Source organism: Drosophila albomicans, chromosome X, assembly GCF_009650485.2.
Source record: "Drosophila albomicans strain 15112-1751.03 chromosome X, ASM965048v2, whole genome shotgun sequence".
Lineage (NCBI taxonomy): Eukaryota > Metazoa > Arthropoda > Insecta > Diptera > Drosophilidae > Drosophila > Drosophila albomicans.
The window spans coordinates 18,919,267-18,943,924 of record NC_047627.2 but is presented as its reverse complement, the minus strand read 5'-3'; the positions used below and the strand labels follow the sequence as shown (position 1 = coordinate 18,943,924).

The window sequence follows — 24,658 nt, the reverse complement described above, 5'->3', positions numbered from 1 at the left end:
GCATCATCGCATCACTCGCTAAGATGCGGCTTAGAAAGCGGCAGCAGCGACCCCAACTTTAGTTGTTGCTGCTGCCACGGCTGCCGCTGCCGCTGCTGTTGCTGTTGCAACAGCTTTTGCGGCAGTGACAACAACTCCTTAGAATCCCTGTGGATTGGTATGCGGAATGTGCAAATCTCTGGCTCTCACACAGCCTCATAAATCACCAAAAGCGAAACAAAATAAATGCTTGTCTCGGCACATGAGCCAAATGCCACTTGCCGTGCGATCAATTTCACTTTCTCAGCAGCAACAGCAACAACAGCAGCAACAACCCAAACACTGAAAGTCAATTAGCAGATGTCCAAAAGATTCTTCGGAAAGAGCGTGCTAGAGGGGCATCAATTATGGCTATTGTTATGCTCCTAATTTATCTATACACACATACACTTATACTCGCACTTATATTTTTACTTTAACTCTCACATATCCACACAACAATTACACGTACTTATAATAACGCTTATACTCGCACATTCTCATCAAACACTGTCATGTATGTTGTCACACTTCTACTCTCATATTTACACTTATACACGTACTTATACTCGCACTTATACACACACACTTGTATAATTATTTACATAGGTAAAAATAAGAAACATTCAATTTAGTTTTATTTCCGAATTTAGTTTTTCTTAAATTGCAGAACGAATTAATATTCCTAGAACCCAACTTTAAGACTCTTAAAAGTTAAATATTGTTTAAGATCCAATGAAAAATTAATAAATTTACCAAGTTATTAAAGCAATTCTTTCATATTAAATTTATTCTGAAAATGAATGCATGCGAATGTTGAATGAGAATTGACCCGATATTTATAGTTATACCTCTACTTATACAGACACTTATACTCACTTTTATACTCAGCCTACAATTAAACATATCTTATATTTTCTCTCTGCCCCTGTCACTAGCACAAACTGATTCCCACACTTCTATTCTGACTACTCTTCTCACTTATACTCCCACTTATACTCTTACTTACTCTGTTACTTACACTTAAACAAATACTATCTTCGAAGTTATACATACAAATGTATATTTACACTCTTACATCCAATCACACTCTTCTACTTACTCTCCCTTCTACCACTGCATAGACTCTCAATTATACACATACTTATACAAACACTTCTACTTTCGCTTATATCCCCCTTTAACGTTATATATATCTTATACATATATCTTATACTTCCAGGGATTCCCACACTTCTATACCACTTATACTCCCACTTATACTCTTACACCCAAACTTATTTTCACACCTTAACCCATACTTACACAAACACTTATACTCCACTCGCATTTATACTTATAATTACACTTTGGCATTCAATCATATTTCTACTCTCACTTCTACTCCCGCATAAACTCTCAATTATATACACACTTATACACACACTTATACTCCTACTTCTACTATACCTATGGGTATATTCACACTTATTCTCACACTTAAAGTGCCGCACATGCAAGCTCACGTTCTTTCTTATTTGTACCACTAAAGTGCCACTTATGCATTGATCCCACAAATAAACGCCACTTGAGTTGCGTTCAATGCTTGCAACGCAAGTTTCCGTACCCTTTTGACCCACTTTGCATACACGCATCGCAGTTCCCACTTCACTTCCAAACATCATTAGACGGTGTTCCGGAATCGGATCCCGAGGCGAATGTTGTGATCATCTGCGATCGAAAGTGAGTTTTTGATTTAACCAGTTTACGAACGCGTTAAGAAATTATCTTTTCTCAATGATCGATCTACATTTGATCATAATTTGGATGTGTTTCAAGTGTTTCTCACAATGATCATTTTATAGCATTATTTTAACTTATGATATTGATAACTACCTTCCTTTCTTTAGAACTACATTGAAAATGAAAACTGTCTTCTACTTTTACAGACCTTGGAGTAGAGTGTCTTTGCAAAACTTTCCTGGCTTCAAAAATTTCTCCTTCAGTTTAAACACAAAAGTAATATATTGTTTGCAAAACAAAACCAAAAAAAAGGCAAGAATAATAATAATACGCTCTTTCGAAATGAAAACAAAACTCGTAGATCAGCAAATAACATCACGAAGTGAAATATTTGAAACGCTGCAAGCGTTCCAGACTCCAGGCCCAACCCCAAATCTCAATGTCAGTCGCAGTCGGAGTCGCAGCCGCAGCCCAATATTCAATATCCAATCGCAGACTCCGTCTTCGACTTTGGCTGAGACAGAGTGTCAGACGAGACGTCAATAAATGTGAAATATTCAAGCTGAAATGTGGCACGCATGCGCAAACAAATGAAATCGACTCGTGCTGCACGATGTTGTTGTGGCAAGCAACAAAGATGAATGGTGCAACAGGTAGGGCACGCACACGAGACCAATGAATGTGTGTCTGCGCATAATTTAGTTGCAACTCGGCAACTCGGCAACAAAACAAAACAATAACACTGCACTAACAAAACGTGTGCAACTGCATGAACACACAGATTCAACACACACACAAACACATACAAGAGACAACTTAACCTAACATATGTTATATATGCACAAACACTCAACAGTCAATCAATCATATTTACCTAACTGACACACAAAGATGATATATACGCAGTTTCTATTACCCGCTGTCTCTTCAGACATAGGATCAACACTCTCTCTAAAGATTGAAAACTTCGTATCTATCAGATACTTTATATTGAAGAACAAATCTATAACAAAATAAATAATAGTAATAAAAAAATAAAGTCTCATTTTAAAACAAATAAAAATAAGAAAAAGCTGGAGTATATCATTGAAAATGAATAATTGAATATTTTAGTAAGTATTAAAAATGTGAATTCCAAAATAATATCTTTAAAATAAGGATAGTTAAATTTAAAATAAAAATAATATAAATCAGTTAATAGCTTTGGTATGCATGCTACTCAGATAAAAAAATCAATATTTCCGATTTAAGTACTGAGAATTTTGATCTCAAAAGTGCGTCAAGCACATGACAATTCCAATGTTAGAAAACACATCTTGATTGCAAAAACATTTAATATAAGAAACAAGTTCCAAAAAATAAGAATCGTGTAATTTTAAGAACACAAATCTTATTATAAGATCTAAAATCCGTATATCGATGAACCATACAATAGATACGAATATTTGCTATAGAAACGAAAATATTTTATAAGTTTAAAAAATACTGAAGACAAACAATACAGAAGACTCTGAATAAGTATCGGCCGAATATAATAAATATGAATAATTCTTTTACACGAATCTAAATATTTATTTGTTGCAGGATTAAACATACTTTTGATCGATGTCAACAATAAAGTATAATAAATTCAATGATTTTTATTCATTTGTATAGCTATGACTCTCCTTCAATTGAGGCATCAATTTAAAGTCAAAGTTTCCCAACAACAACAACAACAACGACGGCAAAAATTGGCTAGAAAGGCCTTCAAATGGCAGTCTGTGAAGACAGTGCGCAAAAAAAAAAAAAAATTTTGGAATATTTGGCAGCGTCGAGACATGGAAATTGAAAAGAAATGAATGAGAGGCACAATTATGATTATTGAAGAAACAATTTGAATAGAGTTGCAGGCAAACTCATGAGTCTATTCACACACAGATACAGACACAGAGACGTTGGCAGTTAACAAATACTTGTACAAATGCCGATGGCGGTCAAAGATGATGACGATGATGATGATCAATGTGCTGCTGTTGCTGTTGCTGCTGCTGCACAGTGAGCGATGTCCAGCCGCGACTTCGACTGCGACTGAGACTTTTGGCTTTACATTTGCCGCCTGCCAGCCAAACATCAATCAATTGCAATAGAAAACAAATCTCCAATCAGACGAATTGATCTTTCGGATTGCTCTTGGGGGCCCCCGAGTTTGAGTCTGAGTCCGAGTCCGGGTATGGCTATTGGGTATTCAATATTCACTATTCAGTATTCACTTTGTCAGTATACACTCTTCAGTATTGGTTATTGGGTATGCTTATGCTCAATGGCCAGCGGCTGTTGGTGGGGCATGCAACATTGCGCTTGCGGGTGGGCCCCACCTGCAAAATGTCAGAGCGAGAGTGAAAGAGTTGAAGAGAGTGAGAGAGCGAGGGAGACAACATCTGGGGATCTGCTGTGGATCGAGAGAAGAAAGTGTTAAGTCCAATTCCAAAAATTTCTTGGTGAAATTTAAATCATTTTCAAATTTAATTACCGACAAATAAACGTTTGACATTCCGGGCGAGCCGCTGCCACCTGTTGCTGTTATTGTTGTAGTTGTAGTTGTTGTTGTTGTTGCTGGGCGTGGCGCATTTCAAGCATTCAAGTGTAGCATCTCAAAATCACCAATGATCATCACAACATCTACAGCATCATGATCATTTACTTATTCTACGAATACGCACGACTTTTTCTCTTTTATGTCTGCAAGCTCTTGTCTTTGTTGTTGTTGTTGCTGCTGTTGTTGTTGTTGTCGAAGTGATTGCTGTTGTCATTGCAGTCTTGGCATGTCCAAAACTTTAATGACAAACTCTTTTGGCTCCATGATGTTCATTGAGAAATCGGTGCACACAACTCTGCACAGTGGTTATCATCTACTCAATGCAACTGTTAAGTGCACTATGCACAGTGGTCATCAGCTGCACTTAATTACAGCTGTTGTGCTCCGTAATTAATGCCGTGCTTCTTTTTAATTGCAATCAACTAATTCAATTCAGGCAAATTGTTTGATATTTCACATGATTTTGATTAAATTTTTTTTTTAATTTCAAATTTTCTTTCCAAGATTTTGATTTAATTTTTGTATAAACGATTGTTATTTTTTTTTTAAGGTTGAAAAACTGAAACCTTAAAAACTATAAAATATTGAATTTTCTTCTGGGTGTTTTCTACTGTAAACTATTAGAACAATTCTACTTTAATGATTAATCTTGTGTTGAACAATTGCACTATAATGTTAAAATGTAAAAAATATAAGTTTATTTCGATTGGTCGTATAAAACATAATCGCTTTTTTTCTCGATCTTCAATTTCTTAAAGCTTACTAGATAAGCTCATTTCTTCAAATCCTCAAAAATTTTAATGTAAACTGAACCTACTTCTAACTTTAATCAATATCTCTTCACTTCAAGTAACATTATTATCAGCTACTCTTATTATCAGCTAGCATTGCAGTTCTTACTATTATTTTTATTAATATACTATGGATCATATAACATTATACATCAATTTTCTAACACTCTACATAAACACTAAAGTCCACTCACACAAATCATAGTCAAGCAGTCGTTAATGGCAGACAATTTTGTATTATGTTAGGTCGTTTGTTAAATAGTCTTTCTGAAGAGGAAGAAGCTCAAGTCTGAAGTAGACTCGTGCTCGTGTTCGTGTCACGAGACGCGCCCATCTGCAATGAGCGACTTGAATGTGGAATATGGGTTAGTAAGCGACTCGGCTGGGTTGGTCTACGCCCTTGGCGCATGCTTCAATTGCCCGTCATTTTCATTCATCTCCGACAACTAAGTGTGTATACACAAACACACACAAAGAGCTACCCAGTGAACCAAGAAAACGAAAATTAATCGTTTTACGGTGGCTTACACACGAAAGCTTGATGAATCATTTGCAAAGTTTTTATATATTGAAAGCGAATGTTTAATTTTTTACATCTATTATCTAAAGATATGAAATAACTTTGCATCGTGTGTGTGCAATTATCGATATTATATTTGAAATCAAACTATCGTCTATTGAACGCAGCTTGCTGGTGTGCTGGGCAAAGACATAAACCCACACACATGTATACATGTATGCATGTGTGTGTGTGTGTGTAAGTGTGCAAGATCAGGAGACATTTCTCGTTGGTCGTTTTCTCGCCTTTTTTGCACTGGCCGCTCATTTCTTTTCTTTCTTTCTTTTTTTTTTTTTGTCTGTTTTTTTTTTTTTTTTTTAGGCGCACATAAAAAGCGGCTTTTCGTTTACTCGTAAGTGCGTCGCGCCTGGATGAGAGAGATGTCCATCTCGATCTCGGTCTCGCTGCCTCTGCTGGCTGTTGCTGATGCTGTTGCTGGTTCTGCTGGCTGCAAAGTTTTATGGTGGAGATGACCGCTAAAGCCGGAACTAGCCATGGCCATGGCCAAGTAGTGATGTTGTCGCAGTGGCAGCGGCAGCGACAGCGACGACGAAAGTTTGCGCCGTTTTTGGGCTGGCCAACTGACTGACTGACTAACTGGCTGGCCAAACGCAGACGCAGACGGAGATGAAGATGGAGACACAACAGCAACACACAACGCAAGGCGGAAGAAGGAAAGTGAAGACAGCACATTGCGCGTTACGTTAGCATTGACATTTACGTTAACGTTAGCGCTAGCGTTAGCGACTTGTCGCTTACGTTACGTTGTGGATGTCAATGGTTGTCGCTGTGGATGTCGTTTTTCGTTGTGAATGTGGATGCCGAATGGCAACGGCGATGGCTGCGTGAAAATGCCGCCCAACAAGTTTCGCAATAAAGAGAAAGTGTCCAAAGCCAGGCTGTTCTCGCGATCGTAAAGAATAAATTTGTGTTTCCTGTTTGCTGCATACCTTTTTTCTTTTCTTTTCTTTTTCATGTTGCTTCTCTCTCCCTCTCCCTCTCCATCTCCATCTTTCTCGCTCTTTCACTCTCGCACAAGTCTGGATAAAAATTTCATCTTTATCAACACATCAAGGCCCAGCAAATGCCGCGAGAAAGTTATATACGTTCGCTCGCTTACGCTTACGCTTTTGTTATTGCTTTTCAGGCTGCTGCTGCTGGTTGCCTGGCAGGCAGGCAGGCAGACAGGCAGGGCTTGGAATCCACTTGCCGAGTTCCACTTTTGGGGTTGGGGGCATGGGAACCCATAAAGGGATCGCATTGCAAACGCATGGAACCGGACTGAGATCAATGTGCGACAGCGTCAAGTGAAAACTGACTAAATTGAAAAGTGCTGCAAAATAAAAATAAAATAAAAACGCAACTTGCTAAAACTCTCAACTCCAAATGAATCCAAAAATACAACTTGTCGCCGTCTCTGTGCGGCATCCAACGTATTGTCGCACAGTGGTTCAAGCATTGCACTAAATGTCACACACATGCACATATGTGTTGGCATGTTTATGTGGGTGGCTGATAAGACTGATTACTTTATGCCCACTGCACTTATTTTCATTGACAGTCCGCTCACATTTCAATATCAATATGACGCATATGTTGAAAGAGACAACAACGCACAGTGGTCACTGTGCGCAACTGATTCGCAAATATTCTACTAGCTCAACAGACAGCTCTATAATTAAGATATTCTTTAAGGCAAATATAGCTTAAAATTAGCTAAAATGTGTTTTAGTATAATTTATGCATTTCATATTTAATCATTTCATTTTGTCTTAAAATATATAAAAAATTAAATCTCCAATTATTATTTTTAATTATTATTATTTCAACGCAAAATTGTATAACCGAGATACTTTGTAATCTAGCTCAACTTTAAAATGTATGTTTTTTTTTTTTTGCTTTTTTTTAAATATCTAATTCGGATTTGAATGTTTTGAATTAAAATATTGCTTGAGGAAAAATATTTTTAAAATTATAATAAAAATCGGCTGGGATTCTACTAGATCAACAGAAAGTAAGAGTAATTTTAGAATGTAAATCTAGCTTGAAAGCAGCCATAAAGCTTTTAGAATTTGTGCGTTTCAATTTGAATTATTCTAATCATAAATTAAATAAAATGCGAAACTACAACAACAAAAGGATGAATAGAAAGCTGAGGAAACTCTATAATTTAATCTAACTATAAAACAGCCAACTACTCAACACTAGCCTTGCAATACTGTGTGCGATTGTGTGTGCGTTTTTATTTTCAGCTACGATAATGAATAAGCGGCGACAGCAGCAGAAAAGAGCGACAACAACGCACAAAGTTTTAATGAAATACACAACATCTATGCATATTCTGTGTAATAAATATACATACTTGTATTTCAATATCTGTATGTGTGTGCGTATTAATGTATTTAGTATAAGGCGCCTTATCCGCTAAAAGTCGAACTGCTGCTTGCGGCATCCGTTCGAGCAACTGAATGTGGCAGCCTCAGTAAGAGGCCAAGCAACGAGACGAGTGTGCGCGTTCGATTCACGGCTAAACAGAGCATTCCTTATCCTTATCCGTATCCGTATCCGTATCCGCATCTATATCCGTATCCGCTTTATCTGTAACGATGAATTCGCTGTGGCATTGGGCGGCAATGTTGCTCTTTATCCTGTTGCTTCAACTGTCGAATGCCTGGATGAAGTACAATAGCTACACGGCAACGAGCAAAAAGCGCACGGATCTTCGACGGAAGTGTCCAAATGTAAGTTCCCATTCCTCCCACAGAATAGCGGAGTGTATTCTTTTTGAAATACTCAATTTATTGGGTTGCGACACACATTGATAACCGATGGAATGCATCACCAAAGCGGATATTACAGATAAAATAAATAACATTTCAAATTGGATGATTCTTCTTCCAGAAACGTCTTTCAAATTGCTCAAATTTAACTATTATTTTATATCATAGAATGCACTTAAGATCATATTTCTATAAATCGTACATTTCCGAAATCTCCTTATCGCGCTAATGATTTAAGATCGGTATAAATAGTATGACTAATCATTGCTTAATGTACAATGATTTAATGCTTATGGTACACTTAAAAAAAAAACCAAACAAAAATGTACCGCTTTCCAAGATAGAATTTTATTTGGTTCAAATTAGTTAGTGTGAAAAGTAGTAGGCGTACCATGCCTTGTAAAAATGGACCATTTTCTATTAAAAGTGCACAAATTCAACTATGGTACATTGTAATGCACAACAAAGGTGTACCGCTTTTCAAATTGCTTAGAATTAAAATTATGGTACACAATTATGGTACGACTTGCAAGAAGTACCATTGCGATATAGATATGCATATACTATATGTTCATGTACAAACACGTGTACCAAGATTTAAATTGGGCCCAAATGTGAATAATAGTGCAACCTTGATCATCAAACTCACCTTGCTTTCATCCACTTTTATTTTGTTTGATCGTCACGTGCTCAACGAGAGCTTCTCACATAGATCGTGAACCAATTCCATTTCAAATTTTCGGTTTCAATTGTAACTGGAATTCACCAAAAAAAAAAAAACTTTTTCGCATCTTTGCTTCAGATTTGGAAATGTTTTTGAGTGTGTGTGTGATCTCATTAATATGCAAGTCACTTAGGCGCACATTCAGAACGTCTGGGGCCAAAGAAATGTGCGCAGTGCGCACACTGAACTGATGCCAAAATCAATCACACTTTCTAAGTGTCTGCTCGCATAGAATGCTGACGTCGCTGCCAGCGTCGCGCAGTCGCCGTCGCCGTTGACGCATCGTTGACAGCGGTCAAGTAAAACTGTAAAACGCACAGCCAAAAGCCACAAAACAAATTGAACAAATGCACAAAGTTGACACACGCAACTAGGCTTTACATCAAGTGTGTGTATGTGTGTGTGTTTTAATTTCGTTTAGCACGCATCCGTGTCTATGTCTGTTTGTGTCTCTCTTATTATTTACATATGTATGCTCATGTCAACTTTCTAATACAATTGCATTATTCTCATTACACCAAAAACACACACAAAAAAAAAACAACAAAAAATAGGTGCGCGCCATAAGGAACTTTGATGTCGAGCTAATGATGGGCAACTGGCACGTGGTGGAATATTATGCATCTACCGAGGAGCTGCCTGAATACGCTTGCATGCGCAGCAATTTTGCCTTCTCGAGCGAAGATCAGCATGTAATATTTAATAAATATTTACAACACGGATATGCTTTTTTTGTGCTGCCATTTATCCCGTATTTTTGAGCGCGATAAATTGGCAGCTTTGCATGTACCGTGCTCCGCCATTACTAAACCTATCGAAGAGTAATAACTATTTAGCATGCCTATCGATTGCAGATTACGATGAATTTTAGTTACATTTTCGCAGAGGATCCACTACGCGAAAAGCTGCAAGGCAATATTACGTGGTTAATACCGGACTTTGGCACACCGGGTCATTGGATGCATACTGAAGATATATGTATGAATTTTAATTGTCAAATGCACAGAAGACATTTTAATAGCACTGTGTTTAATTTGCAGATGAGGGCATTTACAACACCTATGTGCTGGATACGGATTATCACAATTGGGGTCTTATTATGCACTGTGCCGAGAAGAAGAAGCATCCGCGTTATTTATCCGCATTGTTGCTCTCACGGGAAGCGACGCTGGGCGTCAATGTGGTAACCTTTTTGAAGTAATTTATTGCAATCGCTTGGCTGATTTTCGTTGTACGCTAATAATCGTAAATATTTATAGAGAGAAATTGCCGCGGTACGATATTGATTTATCATTCATGTTTCCCATAAATCAAACATCTTGCGAGCATCTGATGGAGTCGAGTAAAGATGATCCGCTAGCTTATATTGTGAACGAACAGCAGCACACCCAAGATACCTTTAAAGTAATCAATAAACTTGAAGATAATTAATTCAATAATCAATACATTTGCTTAATTTACTTTGAGGCGCCAACATACAATTTGAATGTATTCTCAATTATCGCTACGTTACGTATGCTTTCCGTTTGCGTGACGTACCGCAGAAAGAGCTACGTAACGCAAGTTGCGCAACGCAGAAATAATAGAATTGTAAAAGAAAAAGCAACACTGGTCGGCTGCAAAGTTACTATTTTTAGTATATTGGGTACACAAATACCGAAATTTGGAGTAGAGTAAAATTAGCTATTGTGCACTTGTAATTCATCATTGCCAAAAAGAGCAATTCAAGGCGACACATTACATGTCAAAAAATGTGTTTACTTTTACTTTAAAGAATAAAAATTAAACTTAATAGGAAATTCAAAATATTGCGCTACGTAAAACTAGTATATTTTCATAATGTTTTCTTACGAAACAGTGATAAATAATAAATTCTTGTATCTGAAATAGGCGGTCACACTGAGTGGCAGGCTGAACAACGCAAACAAAATTCGGTCACTCTAAAATCGTAGTTGCGAAGAAAAATTTAATATTTTTGTGTGTGTTTTTAACCGATTCAATTGGATTTGCATACGGCAAATGTGCATTATGAGCGTATTTATGAACTTGTGTTCGCTATGCACATGAATTTCACGTTTCCTACACGCAATCATTTATTTGTATGTATATAATTTAGTAGCTGTTGTTGGTACCTGATTCTCGTTTGCGATTTTCTGCTTCTGCTTCGTTAAAAGTGGTGGAAAATGTGTGCAACAAAAAACATGCAGTTGCTACTACCTATACTATGCACATACAGCGAGCAGCAACAGCAACAACAACAAAAACAACAACAGCAACAAGAAAAGCAACATCAACCGCCAGTGGCAATAGTGCGTTAGTTAATTATAATATTAATTGTACAAACAGTGCTGTGTGTGTTCGTTCGTTCGTTCGCCAAACACCAACAACAACAAAACGTATAGCCCAAAAGGTAAAGGCAAAGAATTCGCGCGTGTAACACAAAATTGCGCCAATAAGCAAACGGACGACGACGTTGCTGTCTTCTGTTTTATTGCATTCCTACTCGCACGCATACATACAGAGCAGCAACAGAGATTTGACCATACACACACACACAAACAAACATATGTATGCATGTGTGCACACATACACATATATCCACATGCATTCACGCAATAAACGGAGCACAACAACAACAAACCAGAATCAACATCGTCCTCTTCAACTCAAATGTTTTGATACAGGTGAGCAGTGTATATTAAATAAACTAAAATAAATGGCAAATATGCAACAAATGAATATGGATGTTGCATTGATAGTGAAATAATAATACAAACTACACACACAAAAAATAGAAGCAAACGAAAACAGAAATAATAAATTGCTCGCGCTCTATGCGTGGAACGCAATGCGACTATATTGTGTGCTCGCTCGCACGCACGCTGCCGTTATGGGAGTTCGTTTGTTGTGCTTTGTTGTTGTTGCGTTTTTGACATTTCAGTGCTGGTGCTGCTGCTGAGACTCCTCTTTGAGTTGTTTTTCTTTGCTGCTCAAAGGAGTAAAGCACAATATTCTTAATTGCTAACTGTAATTAACATGTGTTCTAATTCTCTGTCTCTCTCCTTTGCAGTGTAATTATTGCAAAATAAACAAGACGCGCTAAAAGAGAACAACAACAAGAAGATCAATCAAGATGTCACGCTGGGGCAAAAACATCGTTGTCCCGTTGGACTCGCTCTGCAAGGAGAAGGAGAACACAAATCGCCCCACTGTCGCCCGTTCCGTTGGCACCGTGGGCAAATGGGGCAAAATGGGTTTCACCTCAACGCGCACCTACACATTGTCTGCTGCCGCCATAGCGGCTGCCACAGCCGCCGCAGCAGCCGCAAGTCCCGCCCAGAGTCCAGCGTCAACGCACGATCATGACCCCAATGATATGTCGGTGTCCGTGCCGGAGCCACCAAAGCCCAAAAAATTCTTCAAATCGCGCAATGCGGCGCCACCTGAGGTGATTGCCCAGATCATCCAACAGCTGCCCCATTGCGGTGGTGGCACGTCGCCAATGCGTGGCGAGCAGGCGCCACCGATGACGCCGACGCGTCAGGAGCCCATCAAGCTCAAACTGGCGAAGGGCAGCAACTCCGCAGAGCGGAAACGCAAATCGCCCAAGAAGAAAGCAGCATCGGCGGCGGCAGCAGCGGCAACGGCAGCGACAACGCCAGGTGCGTTTAGTGGCGCCGCGGATCGTTCAGCGGATAGTTTCCTCGGTCTGGATGCTGATCAGCAACACTTGGAAGGTGATGCAGCGTCGCCGCCCATCGCTGAGCCAAAGGGCAAAAAGTCCAAGAAGGCAAAGGAGGAGAAGAAACTGAAACCGGAGGCGCCGCCATCACGAATATTAGGACGTGCCCGCAAAGCGGTCAACTATTGCGAGGTGGACGAGGATGAGAGCTATCGCTCGTCCAGCAACGATCTGATCATTCCCAAGACGGCGCGTGTCGCTGATGCCACAGATCCCTCCTCTCCAGCAGCCGCAGCAACCGATGCCAACAGTCCAGCGCTTCCACCACCAACAACGGCTCCAAGTGCCGCCGCCGCATCTGCAACTGCGGCAGCCGGATTGGCGTCATCAACGGCAGCGGCAATTAGTGCAGCAGCCGGTGGCAATGTGCCGCCATCTGCGTCCGCCTCGTCGAGTGCTTCGCGCACACCTGAGCACCCGCCAATTGTTCTTCGTATTTCCAAAGTGAGTGTTTTCGCCAAAGTGTTGGGATTTGTTTTACCTTCTAAATTTTGTGCGTTTTTGAGAACAGATTTCTAGCTCTTATCTTTTGAATTGTGCGTTAAAAGTTGAGATCGTCTGCAGATAGTGTTAGATGTAAAATATACAATATTAAATTCAAGTTGAACTGAACACATTGTAAGCGTTAGTTTCTAAAAGAAGGAAAGCTTTGAGTTCTTAAAATTATCGTCGATTTTATTAATGAAACAAATTTGGACTTTTGAACTTTTCAATCAAGAATTAATCGTGATATTCTTTACCTTATAAAGGCACAAGTCGGATTTAAACGATTGTTTTGCTGATCAAAATTTGTATTAAATTTCTAATGAAATTTGTTAAATGTGATATAAAATTATAGTTATTATTTCAATTAAAATTTATGTTTCGAATTTATTAGTGTTTTGCTATGTAGTCAAATTACTTAAAAAATTGTTTTTAAATTATTATTTTTTAATTCAAATTTGTATTCAACTTGAATTTTTTGTGTTACATCATTTTTAAAGTTATTGAAACTCAATCTTAATATTAAATTATTAGTATCTACCTAATTATTTGCATATTTTGCACTTTATAAACGTTATAGTTTAAACTTTGCAAACTATTATCGCTGTCTTAATAAATTTAGGATGAACATTGAACATTTTCAGTCAGCCAAGCTTTTGGCAAATTTACTGATTTCAAAATAACCTTCAAAACAATTAATTTCATAATATCAAGCAAATAATTAGTCAAAAACAATTGTTAAATTTTGTTCCTCCCGTTTCACTGCTTCTGCCCACTGTGCGTTGGGTGAACTGAGCGCACAGCTCAACAGTAGTAGGCAGCGACAGAAGTTAGAAACGCGTGCTCACTGAGAGAGTGTGTCGATCACCCCTTTGCGCCTCTCTCTCTCTCGCTCTCACTGGTGCACGCTCTCTCCAGTGGCTGGCGCGCTGTCTCTGTCTGTTTTGGTAGCGCTCTTTGCGTGTCTCGCGTGTGGGAAAGAGAAAGCGACAACAACAATAACAACAACATGGCAGTGTTAAATTACGCGCGCTTTTACATTAAACGGAGTTTTTTTTCTTCTCTTCTTTCGTTCGTTCTGCTTCTTCAGTGCGTTGTTGTTGTTGTTGACTGTTTTTTCTTTCATACTGATATTTTTTTTTTTTTTTTCTTCATTTTCACTTTGCTGTGTGCGGCACAGTTGCTGTTTGTTACTGTTCCACGACAGTTTTGTCGCACAGCTCAGCGAGTTTGTTTAGTTTGTTGTTGTCCAAGTGTTAATTACGGCTGAGAAAATAGGCTGATCATTTTCCACACACGCCACATCACACAAATTCTACAATGGCATTATCTGTGCATTTCCATTCCATTTCCACAGGGCACCTCACGCTTGGTCAGCACGGACAGCGAGGAGCCGCCAAATAGTTCGCCTGCCCAGCTGCAACATCAACAGCAGTATCAAGAGGCGACAACAGCAACAAGCGGAGCAACAGCAGCAGATGATGATGAAGAGGATGCGGATGCCACAGTGGTGCCAAGTACGCCGAAAATAACCGTAAAACCGCTGCGACCACCAGAAACGAGCCTGCCACAAGCTGAGGCAGCCGCAGCAATAACGACGACAGCAGCAGCTGCAAGCAACGAGGTGACGTCACAAGGCAACAGCAACAACAACAATACCAGTGCGTTAAGCAACGACGAGGAGGATCAGGAGGAGGAAGAAGGCGAGGAGGAAGAGGAGGAGGAGGACGAACCACCGGAAATCAATTATTGTACGGTGAAAATCTCACCGGATAAACCGCCAAAGGAGCGACTGAAGCTGATCATTAAAACGGACGTAATACGCAACGCCATCGCCAAAGCGGAAAAGAAATCCAAAAGCAAAAAGCACAAGCACACAAAGCATTCACTAGTCGAGCAACAGCAGCAAGCGGCAACAGCAACAACAGCTGGAGCAACACCTGCAACAGCAGCAGCAGTAGCAGCTGCTGCAACCACCACAACAGTGCAACCCGAAGGGGCAGTAACTGGCTCCGAGTTCAAGACGCCATCGCCCCACTTGGCGCTAAGTGAACCACAGCAGCAGCATCCGCCACAACTGCAACGCGGCTCAGTCATCTCGCCCACAACACGTTCGGATCACGACTTTGACTCGCAGTCCTCGGTGCTGGGCAGCATCTCCTCCAAGGGCAACAGCACACCGCAGCTGCTCGCCCAGGCGGTGCAGGAGGACAGCTGTGTGATACGCAGTCGCGGCTCAAGTGTGATCACCAGCGATCTGGAGACCAGTCAACACTCGTCACTTGTGGCCCCGCCCTCCGACATTGAATCCCGTCTGGAATCAATGCTGATGACCATGGATGGCAACAGTGCAACGGTGGCCACATCGTCGCTGGCGGCGGCGGTGGAGGAACCGTTGCGGGAGGACATCTTGGCGGTGCTGCGCGGCGATGTGGAGCCGCGTCTCAATGGCGCCACCACAGCTGTGACAGCCACTGAGGAGGCGGCGGCGGAAGAAGAGCCGGAGGAGACGACGGCCGCCAAACAGCAGACGAAGCGTGCAACACGCGGCCGAGGACGCAAGGCGAACAATAACAACAACAACAATAATAATGTCGAAGCTGCTGCGCCGCCTGTGGAGCAACGTGCAACAAGAACAAGGGGCAAACCAGCAGCAGTAGAGACATCGCCCACAACAACGACAACGGCAGCAGCAACAACCGCAACAACCGGGACAACAAAGCGTGCAACACGTGGACGCGGCGCCAAGCGAACGGGCGTCGAAGACATGGAAGTGGATGAATCACCCGAGAAGTCAGCCGTAGAGTCAACAACAACGACAACAACTGTTGCAGCTGCAGCAGTAGTTGCAACAGCAATAACAGAGGCCAGCGAAACGTTGCCACGTCGCGGACGCGCTGCAGCACGGGCCAACAACAACAATGTGGCGAGCAGCAATAACAACAACAACAGCAGCAACAATAACAATATCAACAAAATCGCCGCAAATCTCTCGGCCAAAGCGGAAGCGAGTCGTGCCGCAGACAATGGGGCAGGCGGCACTGCCACACGCAGCTACGGCCGCAAGCGCAAGAATCAGCAGGTGACGCAAGTGTTGCAACAGACAAAAGAACCGGATGCGGAGGATGAGCAGCTGAAGCTGAAGCTGCTCGGTCAGCTGGAGCAGCACGATGAGGATGCGCAGCTGGATGCCGACGAGGTGCAACCGCCGCCTGCCAAAGTGCCGCACACGGAGCTCGAGTCGGACGCCATGGAGCACGCGATGGACGAGCTGTCGAATACGTCGAACGGTTCGTCGATGCAACACGATGGCTCATCATCGTCGCCACCTCCGCGTGACTACAAGTTCAAGGATAAGTTTAAGCGCACGCTGACGCTGGACACCCAAGTGGCGGCGGGTGGAGCAGCTGCCGCCGCCGCTGCAGCCGCCGCAGCAGCAGCAAGTGCAGCGACAGCAGCGGCAACAACAGCAGCAGCGGGAGCAACGTCTGCGGCCAATGAAGACACACAACGCGGCGCCGTCAAGCTGGTGATCTCGAAGAAGAAGGGCAGCATCTTCAAGAGCCGTGCGCTGGTGCCATCCGATCAGGCCGAGCAGGCGACGGTGGCCAAGCGGCATCTGTACAAGCACAGCTGGGATGCGGCGCTCGAGGCGAATGGCGGCGGGACGGGCAGCGATGCCAGCAATGCGTCCGCATCGACGACGGCGGGCAGCGGCGGCGGTGGAGTCAACAAGGCCGATGGCTTGGCCGCCGGCAAGAGCGGCAATGCCATCGATGCCATCTACAGTGATTTTGGTGATAGCAATTCCAATCATAACAATACCTGCAGCAGTGCCGCATTGCGTGGCGAAAGTCCAGCGATGGGCAAACTGATGGTGCGCCAAACGAAGCCGCAGCACAGTGCTCAATCCTCGCTGGGTGGCGCCGCCTCAGCGGATGCCTTTGATCTCGACCTCGAGCCCAGTGCGGATGAAGGCGGAGGAGGCGGGGTCAGCAGTGGAGGAGGCGGTGGTACTGGAGGTGGAAGTGGAGCAGGAGGAGCTGGAGGCGTCACTGGCGTTGGTGGCAACGCGACTGGATTGCGTGTGGATCGCAAGACAAAGGAGTACTATACGGTGGTGCGCAATGTGAAGACGGCGCATCAGATTCAGGAGATTGGCGAGTACCAGGAGATGTACGACGATGTCGAGTACATACTGGATGCACTGCAGCCCCACAATCCACCGCCTACACGTTGTCTCTCCGCCCTCCAGCTGGCCACAAAGTGCATGACACCCGCATTCCGGATGCATGTGCGTGCTCACGGAGTGGTCACCAAATTCTTTAAGGTGAGTAAAGTGTTGAAAGACTTCTGCAATTATCTGCAATATGCAATTAAAGTACACAACATTTTGGGTTCATTTAATTTACATTGCCAAAGAAATGTGCGTTTAACTTTTTATTCCATAAAATGGAATGTCTCTAAAATGATGCATCAATCTCTAAATAACAATTATGTGCAATGCAGTTAACTTAAATGAAGGCAGTCATCGACATTATTAACATTCAAATCATGCCTCATTTTGTGATCTTTTGATATATAATTAAGTAACTGATAAATCTTGCACCTTGACAGCTGTTGTGTAAGTTTTAATTTAACAAAATTGAATGACTCCTTGAATAACATTTATATGCAATGCAATTAAGTGAAATGAAGCAGTTATCGACATTATTAGCATTCAAATCGTGCCTAATTTTGTAATCTTTTGTTATATAATTAAGTAACTGATAAATGTTGCACCTTGACAGCTGTTGTGTGAGTTTTAATTTAAAAACATTGAATGACTCCGTAAATAACATTTATATGCAATGCAATTAAGTGAAATGAAGCAGATATCGACATTATTAGCGTTCAAACCGTGACTGATTTGGTAAACTTTCGTTTTTTTGCGTTTTCAAGAACGTTTATTATTATTTTAAAGGAATTTAATCATTGGTTTTGTATTCGTTTGAAAACAAAAGTATAGTTTATGAATCAATGCACCCGTCAATATTATTTCATGGCATCGTAAAAAGGTAATAAAACAACATCTCTGGTTTAAAATTTCTGCTCTAGTTTCTTTGGCTCAAAATGAGTAATAATCGCCTAAGATTTAATAAATATAATTACAATATAACTTTTCATCATCTGTACGCTCTCTCTCTTTAGGCACTCTCCGATGCCAACAAGGACCTGAGCTTGGGTCTGTGCACCTCAGCCATTATGTATATACTATCGCAGGAGGGTCTCAACATGGATCTGGATCGCGATTCGCTCGAACTGATGATCAATCTGCTGGAGGCTGAAGGTGTTGGCGTAGGCGTGGCAGCGCCCACAGATCGCGCCAACTACGAACGCAACAAGGTGAAAGTGCGCGAACTGTGCGAGGAGATCAAAGCCCAGGGCAAGGGCACGCATCTGAATGTGGAATCGATAACGGTCGGTACACTGGCGATGGAAACGCTGCTCTCGCTGACATCGAAGCGGGCGGGCGAATGGTTCAAGGAGGATCTGCGTAAACTCGGCGGCTTGGAGCACATCATCAAGACAATATCGGACTTTTGCCAGCCCATCATCTCAACGTCGTCCTCAGCGAGAGACATGGAGCTGATCAATTGGCAGCCCGCGTTGTTGGACAACATGCAAACAGTGGCGCGTTGTTTGCGCGTTCTCGAGAATGTGACGCAACACAACGAGGCGAATCAGCGTTATATGCTCACCTTTGCCAAGGGTCGGGCGGTGGACACGCTGTGTCTACTGTATCGCCTGTGTGATCGGCAGTTGGTGCTGCATCCGACGACAACGGAGGCGAGCAACAGCAAAGAGCATCCGGGTGTCGCGATGCGTGAACTGCTCATCCCTGTGATGAAGGTGCTCATCAATCTGACGCACACGTTCAACGAGGCGCAGCCATCGCTTGGCGCCGAGCTGCTCGGCAAGCGCAGCGATGTCATCGAGACGAGCTTCCATCTGCTGCTGCTCGCCTCCAACTACATTCCCGATCGCTGCGTCTTTGAGCTGAGCATACTGGTGAGTAGCAGATGGATTTAAAGCTTCTATTCTTTTTGATTTCTTTTGAAAGATCGTAGATCCTTTAGTAAGGCTTAAAAGTTAACAGATAGATTATAAGCTTCTATTCTTTTTGATTTCTTTTGAAAGATCGTAGATCCTTTAGTAGATTTTTAAAGTACTTATTAGTAAACTGTTCATAATCATCACTTTGTTATTTTCTAGTTTAATTTGTAAATCTACTTAAGAAATTAATTTTATTTGAGCCATCTTTTTAGATTGACCAATTTATACTAACTCAAATTTTAAATTTACTTTAACATACTTTTTACTCTTTTAAGTTTTAATTTATTGGTTTTGCATTGATGTATGTATGCTGCTTTAATTGTATTTTGTAATGTACTTTTCTCTGTTTTCCACTTACATTAATTGCATTCTATAATTCTCCTTTTCAGGTGCTGACGCTGCTGATCAATCTGTGCATGCACACACCTCCGAATCGTGCCACGCTGATGCAGGCGCATGCGCCGGGCGAATATGTGGCCGACAATCCACCAGCCGGCGATCAGGCAGTCACTGCAGTCCAGGCTCTGCTCGAGTACTTCTACAAATGCGAGGAGCTAGCCAAGTAAGCCAATACTGAGCTCATCTCCCCAGAATGAGACACATCATTAACCAATTTCTATGCTTGTTTTGCAGACTTGTGGAAAAGAATACGGATGCGTTCCTCGAGAACAACGAGAAGGGCAAAAAGAAGCAGGAGGAGGTCGAGGAGACTGTCAATAATCGTAAGTTAAATAAGAAAACGCACTGTTATTATAACGAATGTAAACGAAAAGCTAAGCTGCTAGTTTATTTATAATTTCTACCTACCATTCTACCTTTTAAGTAATGAATGCTAACGAGAAGCTAAGCTAGTTCGTTTACAAACAAATTAATAGCAAATATTTGCAACTTGATACATCGATTTCACGATTAATTTGTGTACTGTGCTTATTTTGCAGTTGTGCAACGCGCTGGCCACCACATGGAGCACACGCTAAAGGGCAGCTATGCGGCCATATTGATTGGCAACCTGATCACCGACAACGAGCAGTACGAGACAATCGTGCGACGGCAGCTGCGCGGCAATAGCTTTAAGGAGATCGTTGGTGTGCTGGAGAAATATCACACTTTCATGAACCTAACGTCCAGCGTGAGTATCACGATATTCAATTGCAAATGCAATAAAGTATTTTAACTAACACAACTCCTTCTTTGACAGTTGGAGGCAGCGTTTGTGGCGCACATGAAGTCGACAAAGAAGATCATTGACAACTTTAAGAAGCGCGACTATATCTATGAGCATGCCGATGATCATGCGATGCCTATGCCACTGAATCTGGAGACGACAACGCATCATCATCATCATCAGAACGATGCTGGGCAATCGGAGGGAATGCGCAGCAGTGGCAACAACACTAGCAGCAGCAGCAGTGGTAGCAGTATGCCACGTGTCTTTAAGACATACAGCAGTCACAGATAATTGCATGAGCAGCAGCAACAACAACAGCAGCTGTAGTAAGGATTGTCTGCCACCACATCACTCACGCTCCTCGTGCGCCGCCGTCGCCAAATAAAATAAACTCACAAAATGAAAGCCTGCCACCAAAATGAAACTATGTAAAAATTGTAATTGCAAATATGTAGGAGAGACAATTGCATAATGTGTAATATTTGTTAATTTTCCTATGTATGTATGAATGTGTTTTGTATATCGATGCGTAATCTATATAGTCACTCACACACACACATACACAAACACTGGATATAGTTATTAATATTATATAGTGCTCTGCTCTGTTTGGCTTTGGTTTATACATATAGCTTAGCGTTTTTGTATTCTAATGAAGAACAACAACAACAACAAGAAAAGTGATAGCAAATTTCATGAGCATGGTCAGCGTTTGAAACTAAATACCGCCAACACTATAAAGAAAACAACCAACCACTCAATGATCCAAATTACTACTGATATGTGTACGTTATATAGTCATAAGCAATATTAGCAACTATTATTCTATTTACACACAACAAACAAACAAAACACACACATATACAAAATAATCAATTGTACATATTGTTTATTCAACGATTTTATGAAGCGCAACTTAGGTTTTATTTAATGTTTCTATTTCTTTATTATTAACTAATTATTATATTATAATATAAAGTATAATATATATATATATATGTGAATGTATATGTATATTTACACTTGAACCATATATATTTTTTTTTTAATAATTCTAGAACGCTCTTTATAAGCACACACACACAACACATGTAAAAAGATATGAGGGTGAACAATGAATGAAGTGCAGAAAATAAGGAAAATATATAGTTATTTTATTGCAAATACTACATTTTAAGCGAAACAGAAATCTATCCATAAACAAATATGTATGTATATGTATGTATTGTGTATGTTTAACAAAGAAATGTCATATTTAGGCTTACAACTGAGATATAAACACAGAGAAAAAAACAATTTCGGGAACAAAAATATATATGTATTTATTTTTTGTTTTAAAATTGTCGATAATGTGAAAAAATATTATAAGGATACTATTACACACTATAATTATAAATATTGTTCTTGCAGAAAAAAAAAAACAGAAAATATTAAATAAAATTCAAGTGAAATGAATTTCGAATTGGTTCAAAGGCCTTTTTTACTTCGGTTTGGGAATGGATACTCTTTGTAACAAAAAGTTAATAATGACTTCAACAATGATTTGAAATGATTTCATTTGCTTTAATTCATAAAAGTATATATTTAGATTGCGATGAATCAAAAAATCCAACTAAATTCGCTGTTGCCTTTAATAAATAGAATATAATAATTTCAGAACATTTTCTCAACTTTCTAGTGTTCATATTCAAATTGTATGTTTTAATATTCTATAGCCAAAAAGACAATTGGAATAATGCGTCTGAAATTGAGACAAATTTAAGCTATTTCAAATGACGCGCCTTTTTCGACATATTTTGCCAATATACCAAAAGTGGCATAAAAGGTGAATATTTATTTTCTATATTTTGGTATACTTTAAGAAATTTAGCTTGTGGTCACACTTTAACACAGGTGGACAAAGCTGCAGCTTCAAAGTTGACACGCTATTGCTCATAATTCGTTTGAAAGAATAATTTGTACGATGATAAATAATTCATAAAATTTATATTGTTTGGCTGCCAATACACCAATGTTTGCTATAAAAACATCGATTTTAAAGTTTCAAATTATCGAGTCATCGATAGTGAACGTCATCGATGTTGCTCCACCACTAGCTATCTAATGCGAGAATAAAAGTACAAAAGTTTATTTTGTTTGTTTTTTTTTTGTTGTGCACAAACTAAATCGAGTGTGACGACAGTCGGGTGTCAAAATTTCTGTCAAGCTAAATAAGTTTAAGAAAACTAATGAAAAAAAGCGGCAAACCGAAAAGCACGTATGAAAGAATAAAATAAAAAGCAGGGGACAACAACAAATAAAGCATAAACAAAAACACAGACGCTGCGAGCGAGACGCGAGTGTAAAGCGTAGACTGTGAGTGAATAGCATAGCAATAACATCCAATTGTAAATAATACATAGAGGAAGTGTGTGTGTGTGTGAGGGTAAGGGGCGAATAGCGAAGGCGCCATGTCCAAGGTGCTTAGCCCACACAAGCAGGAGACTGTGTCGCGTCAACGCCCACAACGTTCATGCCCACCGCGGCACAACAGCGCAGCAAGTGTGACCAGTGCAGTCAGTGTGACCAGCATGGAGGTGGTGTCCAGCATGGATTTGGACGCTCTTGACTACACCAGCGGCAGTTCGATCATTGAGTTTCTCGCCAAGGAACAGGACTGCAACATTGAACCAGCCGACCCGGATAGCATTTTCCAAGAGGTCAGTCGCCTCTCCGACAACACAGACATGCGCTCCGTGGACGAGCTGCTGCTGGAGGCCGAACGTCTTATCCAACAGCAACTGCGTTTAGGCGGAGCCGGCGATGGCGATGCAACTGTGGTTGCATCTCCAGCTACAGCTGTGGCACCAGCTGTTGCGTTGCAGCTAAAGCCATGTTCGCCATCATCCTCATCGCCGCAATCGTTGTCATCGCCACAGAATAGCATTAGGCTAAACACACGCTACACACGCTCCATTGAGCATGTGACGACCAAGCCAACATTCGCTTCTCCAAAGCAGGCCAAAGTGGAGCAAGAGGAGTCGCCAACATCAGCAACAGCAGCAGCTGGAGTTGCCCGGGCACAGACACCACAAACGGATGGCACTTTTGTGGCATTCGTTGATAATCTGCCCTCGGAATCGGTCATCTCCGAGGAGTCCACGCCCAAGGATATGCTGCATCACACACACAATGGCAATGGCAACGAGCTACTCGCCCAGCAGCTGCAGCTGGAACAGCTCGACAATACGGACGACGACGAGGATACGGTGAGTAGATTTTTTTTTAATTTTCATTTCCAATTCAATTTGCATCCTTGACTGCAGATGCTTTTAAACACCGTATTCATTGTATTCAATATATTTAAAATTTTATCTCTTCACTCTAAGCTCAGTTTGCGGAATTTTCTGGGTTTTCTTTTTATATTCCTCTTAACTAAATTAAATCAATGATTAAAATTTGGTTCGCAAAGCCTCGAAAAAGCAGCAAAGCAAGTGTTGTAGCTGTTAGCTTTTGTTTGCTAGCTTCGACTGTACACCTTGACCTACACCAACGGCCTATTGTATTTCTACCTTTTGCAATTTGATTGAATAGGATTCTAGTTAGAATTTGTAATTTTCATGGATCCCACTGAGCTGTGCCCTTGCATTAGAAATTGTGCAGCAAATTAAATTATATAGTGATGTAATGCGTATCAAATTCTCGTTTTCTATGCTATGCAGAGGGAGTACAGAGATCTTTATATGTTGTACAGAGTTCTGATTGGCCTTTCGATGAGCCCATTAGAATTATATGGTGTTTGAAATATCTATGTATGGTTAAAATTCCTAAATAACATAGTCTCGATATTTCATTGTACAGAAAATGAATTTTCCCTCAAATTTTCGTATAAACTGCAGTTCGAATTGTTTCAAACATTCCTTCAACGATAATTATTAAGTAATTTAATGAAATGTATTTATATTTTAATTTTTTTGCGCTAATAATTTAATAAAAGTAACAATTAGCTATTATTGAA

The 24,658-nt window shown here is 40.9% G+C and overlaps 3 protein-coding genes across 5 annotated transcripts in view; all 3 read left to right on the top strand.

Moving 5' to 3' along the window:
- The first annotated feature begins 8,195 nt into the window (after positions 1-8,195).
- Positions 8,196-10,618, top strand: LOC117576552 (apolipoprotein D). 2 transcript variants are annotated; one of them, XM_052005480.1, is made up of 5 exons: positions 8,196-8,409; positions 9,727-9,864; positions 10,009-10,150; positions 10,213-10,369; positions 10,432-10,618. In XM_052005480.1, the coding sequence occupies exons 1-5, from the start codon at positions 8,275-8,277 to the stop codon at positions 10,601-10,603; spliced, it is 744 nt and encodes a 247-aa protein (XP_051861440.1). In that variant the 5' UTR covers positions 8,196-8,274; the 3' UTR covers positions 10,604-10,618. The 2 variants fall into 2 exon arrangements, with proteins under 2 accessions (XP_051861440.1, XP_034117328.1); XM_034261437.2 differs by having other exon boundaries at positions 8,199-8,409; positions 10,027-10,150.
- A 464-nt stretch (positions 10,619-11,082) lies between these two features.
- LOC117576362 (protein wings apart-like) lies at positions 11,083-22,116 on the top strand. Of its 2 annotated transcripts, none has more exons than XM_034261179.2 (8): positions 11,083-11,271; positions 12,243-13,358; positions 14,755-17,727; positions 18,588-19,448; positions 19,883-20,055; positions 20,127-20,215; positions 20,432-20,622; positions 20,692-22,116. In XM_034261179.2, exons 2-8 carry the CDS (start codon positions 12,306-12,308, stop codon positions 20,950-20,952), a joined length of 5,601 nt encoding a protein of 1,866 aa, XP_034117070.1. In that variant the 5' UTR covers positions 11,083-11,271; positions 12,243-12,305; the 3' UTR covers positions 20,953-22,116. The 2 variants fall into 2 exon arrangements, with proteins under 2 accessions (XP_034117070.1, XP_034116985.1); XM_034261094.2 differs by having other exon boundaries at positions 11,083-11,856.
- A 634-nt stretch (positions 22,117-22,750) lies between these two features.
- The window catches only part of LOC117564339 (centrosomal protein of 162 kDa), a 31,127-nt gene continuing 29,219 nt past the window's right edge, over positions 22,751-24,658 (top strand). The window contains exon 1 of the mRNA XM_034243050.2: positions 22,751-23,909. Within this exon, the coding sequence (XP_034098941.1) occupies positions 23,112-23,909 (798 nt within the window). The 5' untranslated portion in view covers positions 22,751-23,111. The remainder of the gene's footprint in view (positions 23,910-24,658) is intronic.